We start from the raw sequence: 10,564 nt of genomic DNA, 5'->3' as shown, positions 1-10,564 counted from the left end.
GGTAGGATTTGGGAGATCACGGTAAGCTGGGATAAAACAGGGCAGCAAAGGGGTTGGAGAGCTTTAGGAGTCAGGGGAGCTGGGGGGAGTCAAAGGAGTCAGTCGGAGGAGTCAGGGTCTAAGGGAGTGGTGGGGAAGAGGAGCCCCGTAGCTTTAATACCAGAGTGACAGTCTCCAGCAGATTTTTAAACATGTTACAATAGAGTTAAAAGTATTTAAAAGTGTATAATCGTTTTAAAAAGTGACACGAATTTATTAAAATATTTAAAATCATTAAAAATTGCCATTGAGCTGAAGACTGACCTTTGCTTGTGACATCACTAGAAGCTGTGACTTCAGGCTGATAGAGCTCACTGTGTATCCCTATGCTGGGCCCTGCTCCATCAAGAAAAGGAAGTCCACACTGCAGACTATGGACAAGTTCAGATTTTTTTGTGCAGTCAGCTATGAACTCTGATATTTCACCACTGACAAGAACATCCGGGCCATTACCTCACACTTCTCTTCGTTGAAGTTCATTTGAAATTACACAGCCATTCTGTGAGTTTTTTTTTTAAATGTCTCCTTGTATTTTGGTACAGTCCTTCTCTGGATTAATTACACTGCCCCATTTGGCATGATCTTCAAATTTTGAAATCGTATTTTTGATTTCTGAGTCCAAATCATTAGTATGAATAGTGATTATATAGTGATCCAGCGCTGATCTTTGAGGAATACAAATTCCCATCATTTGCCAGTCTAACTACCTTTAACCTCTGTTTCCTGTTTTATAGCCAGCTTTGCTATCAATATGACTTGTCCCTTGACTCCAAATGCTTGGACCTTAGTCACAAATCTGCTAAGCGGTACCTAACTGAAGGCTTTTTGGGAATCCAGATGAAAAAAACACTGTCATTGACTGTAGTGGGAACTTCATCTTCTTGTTGCAGCAGGACTTAGCGTCAGTAGAAACAGTGAGGCCTTCCATTGTAGTGTGTTGCCAGCAAAACCACACCCTCCAGGGATGTGAGGAGCAGAAGGCACGCTTTGAGGTCAGTCTTAAGCTGCATTTTTTATGATGCTTTTAAATATTTTAAAATGGTTCTGACAATTTTTAAACCATTGTAAACTTTATACATACTTTATAAACTTTTAAAAACTTATAGACGGTGAGGAGGGGGGAAGTAAATAGGTGATTAAAGAGTAAATAAAGTATCTTGACTCCATTCTCTCTCCCCTTGTCAGTCTCTTCCCAACTCTATCCACGATTCCTATGATGCCTTACATCATATCAACAATTTCCAGTTCCCTGGCCCCAACCATGGATGTCCAATCCCTCCACACCTCCATCCCCCACCAGGATGGTCTGAGGGCTCTTCGCTTCTCCCTTGAACAGTGGCCCGAACAATCCTCATCCACCACCACTTTCCTCCGCCTGGCTGAACTTGTTCTCTCACTTGTCTCACTTCCTCCAAATAGAAGGTGTGGCTATGGATACCCGCATGGGCCCCAGTTATGCCTGTCCCTTTATGGGATATGTGGAACGTTCCTGTTCCAGTCCTACTCAGGCCCCTTCCCATAACTCTTTTCCCAGTACATCAATGACTGTTTCATGCTCTCGTCTGGACCTAGAAAAAATTATCAATTTTGCTTGCAATTTCCATCTCTCTCCCATTACAACCCCACCGACTCCCACGGCTACCTCAACTACAGCTCCTGCTTCCTATAAGGACTCCACCACAGTCTCTCAATTCCTTCACTTCTGTCGCATCTGTTCTGATGATGTCACTTCCCAAAATGGTGCTTCTGACATGTCTTCCTTTTTCCTTAACCAAGGTTTCCCCCTCACTATGGTTGACAGGGTCCTCAATCATGTCTGACCCATCTCCCGCACCTCTGCCCTCACCCTTTCCCCTCCCTCTCAGAACCATCACTTATCACCCCACCAGCCTCTGCATTCAAAGGATCATCCTCCACCATTTCCGCCAACTCCAGCAGGATGCCACCACCAAACACATGTTCTCCTCATCCCCATGCCAGCATTTTGTTGGGACTGTTAAGTCCGTGACACTCTGGTCCACTCTTCCACCCCCAACTCCTCATCCCCTTCCCACAGCACCTTTCTATGCAATCACAGAAAGTGCAGCTCCTGCCCCTTTACTTCCTCCCTCCTGACCATCCAAGGGCCCAAAAATCCCTTTTAGGTGAAGCAGCACTTCACTTGCACCTCCTTCAATTTGGTCTATTTTTTTGCTGCTCCCAATGTGGTCTACTCTACATTGAGGAGACCAAACGCAGATGAGGTGACCGCTTTGTGGAACACCTTCACTCTGTCCGCAAGCATGATCCAGACCTTCTTGTTGCCTGCTATTTCAACACCCCACCCTGCTCTCATATCCGTCCTTGGTCTGCTGCATTGTTCCAGTGAAGCCCAGTGCAAACTGGAGGAACAGCACCTCATCTTCCGATTAGGCACTTTACAGCCTTCCAGACTTAACATTGAGTTCAACAACTTCAAACCATGAACTCTCTCGTCTATCTTCACACCTTTTAAAAAATGTATTTCTATTTTTTATTTACTTATTGTATTATTATTCATCTATCCCTTTTTTAATCCCTATATCTCCAATGCCCACCCCCTTCCCCAACCCCCACCCCAATCCCCCCTCACAAAGGGCCATCAGTTACTTGATCCATGTTGTTCTTTCAGAGGGCTGACCCTTGTTTTGCTATTCACACATTCTGCTTCCTTACTTTTATGTTGCTATCAGCACCTTCTTTAGCCATTACCACTACCATTAACACTCCCTTTGTCTTGTGTCCATGACATCTTTGTCAATCTCTCCTTAACCCCACCTATTGCTGACCTTCTATCCAGCTTCACCTGCTCCAACCCCCCTTAAATAGTATAAATTCCAACACATTTCTACTTCTCTTTAACTCTGAAGAAGAGTCATACGGACTCGAAATGTCGACTCTGTTTCTCTCTCCATAGACGCTGTCAGATCTGCTGAGTTTTTCCAGCATTTTCTGTTTTCATTTCAGATTTCTAGCATCCGCTGTATTTTGCTTCCACCTCAAATTTTGAAATCTGATTTCTGAGTCCAAATCATTTGTGTAAATGGTGATATACAGTGGTCCAGTGCTTATCTATGAGGAGTACCGCTTCCCAATATTTGCCAATCTCAGTAATTACCTTTAACATCAGTTCTGTGGCTAGCTTGCTATCAATACTATCTGTCTCTTGACTTCACATATTCTGGTAAATCCATACTGCTAGGCTGACGTTGAAAAGGGTTTTGACCCCAAATGGGGAAAAGGGACACAGAGTGTGGCTCCAGGCAGCTGGGATAGTCGGCCATCACGTGAGTGGGACACTGTTGAATTTCATTATCAGGCAGAAAGTTAGGAGAAAGGGCCTTACTCCAGCTTCAACATATTATTCTTGCCAATGCAATTGTCTCCATTGAATGTTGTGATTCGATCATTTAGTTGCAGAAATAAAAATAGAAAATGCTGGAAAAGTTCAGCAGGTCTGACAGCATCTGTGGAGAGAGAAACAGAGTTAACATTTCATGTCTGTATGATCCTTCTTCAGAGCATTCAGAGGTGCCAGAGGACAGCCAATGTGGTACCATTATTCAAGGAGGGAGGAAGGGATAAACCAGCGAACTACAGGCCAGTCAGTCTAACCTCAGTGGTGGGGCGACTATTGGAAGCAATTCTGAGGGACAGAATTAATCTACACTTGGACAGCCAGGGATTAATCAAGGACAATCAGCATGGTTTTGTTAAGGGGAGATCATGTCTGACCAATTTGATTGAATTTTTCGAAGAGATGACCAGGTGTGTAGATGAGGGCAATGCATTTGAAGTAATCTACTTGGACTTCAGCAAGGCTTTTGATAAGGTCCAGCATGGGAGACTGATAACGAAGGTAAGAGCCCATGGGATCCAAGGCAATTTAGCAAATTGCATCCAGAATTGGCTGAGTGGCAGGAAGCAGAGGGTGATGGTCGAGGGGTATGTTTGTGACTGGACGTCTGTGTCCAGTGGGGTTCCACAAGGATTGGTGTTGGGTCCCTTGCTGTTTGTGGTATATATAAACGATTTAGACTTCAATGTAGGAGGGTTGATCCGCAAGTTCGCGAAAATTGATGGGGTGGTAAATAGTGAGGAGGATAGCCTTAGATTACAGGAGGATATAGATGGGTTGGTCAGATGCGCTGATCAGTGGCAAAGTTAATTTAATCCAGATAAGTATGAGGCGCTGCGCTTGGGTAGGACAAACAAGGCATGGGAATACACGATGAATGGTAGGAGCCCGGGAAGTACCAAGGATCAGAGGGTCCTTGGTGTGCATGTCCTCCGGTTCCTTAAGGTAGCGGAACAGGTAGATAGGGTGGTTAAGAAGGCTTATGGGATACTTGCCTTCATTAGCTGAGGCATAGAATAAACGAGCAGGGAGTCTATGCTGGAACTGTATAAAATGCTGGTTAGGCCACAACACTTGCTGTTCTGGAATCCGCATTATAGGAAAGATGTGATTTCACTGGAGAGAGTGCAGAGGAGATTTACTAGGATGTTGCCTGGACTGGAGAGTTTTAGTTATGAGGAGAAATTGGATAGACAGGGGTTATTTTCCTTGGAGCAGAGGAGATTGAGGGGGGACATGAGGGGTATAAAATTATGAGGGGCATAGATAGGGTAGACAGGTAGGAACTTTTCCCCTTGATGGAGGGATCAATAACCAGGGGGCATAGATTTAAGGTAAGGGGCAGGAGGTTTAGAGGGGATGAGAAGAAGAATTTTTTCACCCAAAGGGTGGTGGGAATCTGGAACTCACTTCCTGAAAGAGTGGTAGAGACAGAAACCTTATAACATTTAAGAAGTATTTGGATGTGCACTTGCGATGCCATGGCATAAAAGGCAATGGGCCTAGTTCTGGAAAATGGGATTAGAATAGGTACTTGTTTGACCGGCACATACTCAATGGGCCGAAGGGCCTTTCTCTGTGCTGTAAACCTCTATGATTCATTTTCTGTTTTTATTTCTAATTTCCAGCAGGACTAGTTGAGAAAATGTCTAATAATACATCGGGGATCCTGGGCTTTATAAATAGAGAATTGGAGTACAAAAACAACGAAGTTATGGTTCCGGGAATGGGAGACTTCAATTCAGAGGATAGATTGGCTAAGTTTAGAAGAGAAGGTTCAGGGGAGATTTGATAAAGGTGTTCCAAATCATGGGGGGTCTGCAGTGGGTAAATAGAGAGTAACTATTCCCTTTGGCAGAGGAATCGGGAAAGAGGGTACCGATTTAAAGTGACTGGCAAAAGAAGCAACGGTGACATGAGGAAATCTTTTTCACACAGCGAGTGTTTCAGATTTGGAATGGTCTGCCTGAGAGTGTGGAGGCAGATTGAGTCGTGTCTTTCAAAGGAAAATTGTATAATTACCTGAAGGGAGAAAAAAATGCAGGTCTGTAGGAAATGGGACCAGCCGAGTTGTTTCTACAGAGAGCCGGCACTGACAAGACGGGCCGAACGGCCTCCTTCTGTAGTGTTATTATTTTGAGTGCATGTTCCTATGTGTGTATACGTGTTCCTACATTTATGTTTATGTTCATGTTCACTAACTCTATATCTGTACCCGAACTCTGAACATGGCTATGGCTACGTGAGAACAGCCTATTGTTGCTGGTCGACAGGAGTTTCGTTTTCACGGCCCTTGCGGAGCCGCCCTCTCAGACTTGCCTGTTTCACAAACTGTACAGCGGTCTTTTACCCGGAGACCGGTGACCCTGTAGGATCGAATATTGCGATTGGCTGAAATGGGGACGGTGGGCGGTGCCGAACGTGGTTGCTTATTTTCTGATTGGTGCCGGGCCGCTTGGTTGTTACAGTTTAATCGTGAGCCCAGGATGCGAAGAACAGAAGCTGCGGGAGAAGAGCCTGAGTTCGGAGCGAGTTGGAGTGAGTCCGGACCCGAGCTCGGAGTGAACCTTTTTACCTGAACTTGAGATCTCCCTAGGGAACCTACAACTATGATGCTGAAACTTGCGGTCCTGTCCGTGGTCTCGGCCCTGTGCCTGGCTGGTAAGTGAGCTCGGTGTTTGAGGAGCTCCCGGGATGAGTGTGCTACCGCTTCGCAGAGTTTAGAAAATAATTTAAACCTCAAGCGGACCATGCGGCCCCTCTCTCTGCAGGAACCTTTCCTCAGTCCCGTTTCTTTTACAAAATACCCGCTAGATTGAGTCTTCTGTAGGAGCAGTGAATGGCCTAGCTTCCAGTTCACAGCCGTGATGAGGAAGTCATTACCTTCTGAAGGGGAGCACTCCTGGAGGGCGGAATCTTGAACAATATTTCATAGAGCTTTATTGCTTCACCGCCCAGATAATATTCTGAATTTATGCAGCTCACTTCCACGTGACTGCTTATGTTAGTGATAGTGTAAACGTGTTTGTGAAGTTGATGTGCGAGTTTGTGCTGTTATGACTCAGTGACCAGAAGTCCCATGAAAAATGCACATTTTGTTCATTAGGACTCAACTACTTTCAAACCCATCCTCAGTTTTCTCTATATATTGTAACAAAAAATGCTGGAAACACTCAACCGTCTGGCAGTATTGGTGGTGGGAGAAACAGAGTTAAGGTTTCAGATCATTGATCTTTTGTCAAGCTGAAATATAAACTGTTTCTCTTTCTGTAGATGTGCTGAATATTTCCAGCATTTTCTGTTCCTATTCGAAATGTTCAGCATCCGGAGCATTTTTCTTTTTTCCAGATATCAGTTCAAACTTTTACTTTCATTTTTTCATCTCTCGCTGTCTTCTGTTTTCAGTGTCTTCTATTTCTCACCACTTTGCTTTTTCAATATTCTCTCTCATATGGATGTGTCCCATCCACTGGGACGAGAAATTCTAGTCAATTTATGGATATTTCCCAGAGACTAGGAGTGAGAGACCCCAGCCAGTGTATTTATATCTCCCAGAGACTGAGACCGAGACACCCCAGTCAGTGTATGGAGATCTTGCGAAGACTGGGGCTGAGAGATCCACTTAGTGTATAGATTTCTTCCAGCCTCAGTATCTAGGAGATAGACCCCAGTCAGTGATGGTGAAGAATATGAATGCAGTTTCTGTTAGTTTGCTCTGTCTCTGAACCTCTGCTCTGTCCCTAGGTCCTCCAAATGTACAGGTGTATACGTACAGACCCATAAGGGAAGGTGAAAGCAATGTGCTGTTCTGTCATGCCAAAGATTTCAGCCCCCCCAACATCAAGCTGGAGCTGTTGGAGAATGAAAATGTCATACCCAATGCCAACCAGTCTGACCTCTCCTTCGAGGCAGATTGGAGCTTCAAGCTCACTAAATTTGTTGAAATCACCCCCAAGAACGGAGTCAAGTATGTCTGTAGGGTGGAACACAATGGTGTTTCAAAAGTCATTCAGCTTGGTAAGTAATCTGTCTGTTCGTCATGACTAATGTGCAATTACACAAACCCTTCCACACATACTCTGCCCTCTGTGATATCAGCTCATCAACTGCAAGCTTCATCTGACACACAACTTCCGCAAAGTGGCAAGCAGAGTTGGATAGCCACTCTGTGCCTACTTCTTTACCTTAAAATTTTTTCATTCCTGTCTCACCCAACAGTCTGACTGAGGCCAGGCAACACTGCAGGGTAGTGCGCTCCTAAAACCTTCAGTTGAATGCTGCTGCATCGGAGGGAAGGAGGCCACACCCCTTTTTTACAGCAGCAGTTGCCATAAATCCATAGTGCCTGTTGTTGTAAATCAGGTGAGTTTAAAGGTCCAGCCTCTTTCAAGTCAGGGAGAAGGTAGGTTTGACAAATAACTGATAAGAATTTGGGGTGGTCGGCCAGTCTGGGATGGGTGGATGTGGGGGTTCAGCCACTTGTGCAGGGGGGTGGGTAGGGTATAAGAAAGCCCTATGTTGTGGGTGGAGAACAGTCCCATGGAAGGAGGGAGGCCCCTGGGGCTTCAGGAATTAGGAGTTTTCCGGGGGGGTTTGGGAGTCTTGTGTTTTAGGGGTTGCTGTAGATCAGTACAATAGTTACTCAGAAACTGGAAATGGTTATCATTATTCAGCCTTTTTCTGAGTGGCCATTGATGTAAGACAGCCAGAACCATCAGAGGTTTGCAATTTAAATTGCATTTTCAGATGGTTCTCAGTGCAGGGGAATTGCCCATCGGAAGTTTGCACTTCTTGGGCAATTGCCGTGCAAATCTTGCCTGGAAACCTCAGTGGTGGGGGGGGTTTTGTGTGTGTGTGTGTGTGAGACGGTGATGGGAGATTGAGGGGGGTGGGTGGGAGAGTGAGATGAGGGTGGTGTGACGGTGGTGGGAGATTGGGGGGGTGACAGTGGTGGGGGAGCAGGGGGGGTGGTTCTCCAGCATATCTTTGGTGTTACCCCCCCCCCCTTCTTTTACACTGACCTGGAGCTCAGAAGTTAAGGCCAATAATCCTGTAAACATAGGCTCCTCTTCCACTGACATCAACAGTTGATTAGACTCCATGCGAGATATCAATCAATCAAAGCAAACACTCCAGTTCATCCTGTCAAAACAGACCCCTGTTGAGATAACCCATATGTGAGACTTGGACCTAAGCCAAGCTCATCTGGAAACTGTGTTGGCAGAAACAGATGCCCAGACACCTATTTCTCCAGCTGGGCTGATTATGAACGCTTGGACCTGTGGGTTACAAAGCTTGCCACTGCTGCGAGTTTCCTCAACTCGTGTCTGGGTCTCTTGAAGATTCATTTTTAGAGATTGATTGCTGACTAGTTAACAGTTCCTTATCATTTTATCATATGACAAGGATGGTGGAGGGCCAACTAGATGGACCTTGGTCTTCCAGCTGGTGATTCCCATGTTCCTTTATGTGAATTGAAGCCTGATTGACTGGTGGGCAGCTGTAAATTTTGATTACGGACTAATGATTTTTCTGTGCTTCCACCCACAGACAGCTACTAGCCTGTCACAGCAGAGGTAAGCACTGTCTTACAATCGAGCTGCCATGGTTACTGAGGGGACCTGATCAGCACAAAATTCAGTTCAACGCCCTGTGTTTTTCTTCTTTGCCAGTGGACAGTGTGGTGACACTAGTCAATGAAGCAATCTCTTCGGGGGATAAAATCAGCTTTATTTCAACCTATTTTCAAATGTAAAATTTTAAAACAAAACAATAACTTGATAGCGTAGATCAGACATCTACAGTTTGTGTGGTGGGAAGTAAGTTTGCATTTAATTCTGTAATCTCTGTAATTTACGTCCCAGACTGTGTCTGTTTCTGAGAGAGTTTTAGCTTCTCGCCTGTATCAGTCGGTGCAATTGTGAAGTGTTGATTTGGCTGGTTTGAAATTGCTACAAGGCTACAATTTGCATTACACTGCAAATTGAAACAAAAACTGGATGTAAGTGCAAGAAAAAAGCCCAGTCAAAATCTGATCTGAAAAATTCATTTGTCACCTCATTACAAAACCCAATTCTGTTTGAGTGTTAGAGAACTCGATACCTGAGCAGAAGGATATTCAAAGCTCTCTCGGACAATTGGCTCAATCACTTGAAGAATTTATGTAGATTTGTTTTTAGATTCAAAGTTTTTGTTTCCCTTGCTGTGAACAGCAGTTGCACAAATTATTCCCTGTTTTATACTCCACAGAGCAATAGTCACACCAAGTTCTATTTTTAAAAAATTACTTATGGAATGTGAGCCAGTGTTGACTCACCATCCCTAATTGCTCTTGTGAAGATGGTGCTGAGCTGTACACCCACAGTGCTGTTAGGGAGGGAGTACCAGGATTTGGACCCAGTGACAGTGAATGAACGGCGATATATTTCCAAGTCAGGATGGTAAGTGTGGTGATGGTGTTCCCATCCATCTGCTGCCCTTGTCCTTCTAGATAGTCTGTGCTCATGGCCAGGAGTCTGGACATTGGGTCCATTTTGAACACCTTAAGCCAGACCCCACCTGCCTTTTTCCCACCTGGCTTCTCATTCCACCCTGATGATTCATCCTGGGAAACCCCACAATCTGTGAGGAAATCTCAGCATCACATATTTTAAGCAGTTGGAACATCACTGTTTTAATACTTGGACTTGGCGTAATACAGAGATTATCACCACCACATAGATTAACTTCTAGAAGCATCTTCTGTAAATCATTGGCACCCTGCTAATTATTATGTACTTTTGCAATTGGGAATTTGAATTTGGAGGGTATATTGTTGTTGACAATCTGCTATGTTCTCTATGCTTATTGGTTTGAATAAAATGATTTCTCCTTATTCATTCACACTAGCATTATTGTGTGTAATCCCAGTCAAGATTAAAGATGGTAGACTAGAAAGAACTAGCTGATAATTCATTGAGGAAGCTTCCGCTCATTGAGGCATTGATCCTTCTGCTTGTAGTGATGTTTTTAGGAGTGTTCAGGTGTCAATTTGTATGTCAAACAAAAATAATTCACAGTGAAACAATCTTTGAAAGATATGCACAAACCCAGTTACTTCTTGCCGTTTTATTCTGACCTTTCAATAAGAAGTGGTGTTGATAGCAAAAG

General features: G+C 44.4%; 1 protein-coding gene across 1 annotated transcript; it reads left to right on the top strand.

The window, feature by feature from the left end:
* The first annotated feature begins 5,890 nt into the window (after nt 1–5,890).
* On the top strand, nt 5,891–10,289 carry LOC121291756 (beta-2-microglobulin-like). Its single transcript, XM_041213274.1, has 3 exons — nt 5,891–6,076; nt 7,160–7,432; nt 8,966–10,289. The coding sequence occupies exons 1-3, from the start codon at nt 6,025–6,027 to the stop codon at nt 8,974–8,976; spliced, it is 336 nt and encodes a 111-aa protein (XP_041069208.1). The 5' UTR covers nt 5,891–6,024; the 3' UTR covers nt 8,977–10,289.
* Nucleotides 10,290–10,564: the final 275 nt, after the last annotated feature.

This window comes from Carcharodon carcharias, chromosome 19 (genome assembly GCF_017639515.1).
Source record: "Carcharodon carcharias isolate sCarCar2 chromosome 19, sCarCar2.pri, whole genome shotgun sequence".
Classification (NCBI taxonomy): Eukaryota; Metazoa; Chordata; class Chondrichthyes; order Lamniformes; family Lamnidae; genus Carcharodon; species Carcharodon carcharias.
Note: the sequence above shows the minus strand (reverse complement) of the source record. Positions and strands in the feature narration are given on the sequence as shown.

Bases quoted from the DNA above. Each gene is read 5' to 3' on its own strand.
- LOC121291756 (XM_041213274.1), top strand. From the start codon at position 6,025: ATGATGCTGAAACTTGCGGTCCTGTCCGTGGTCTCGGCCCTGTGCCTG. The intron at 6,077-7,159 runs GTAAGTGAGCTC...CTCTGTCCCTAG, and splicing joins CTCGGCCCTGTGCCTGGCTG to GTCCTCCAAATGTACAGGTG.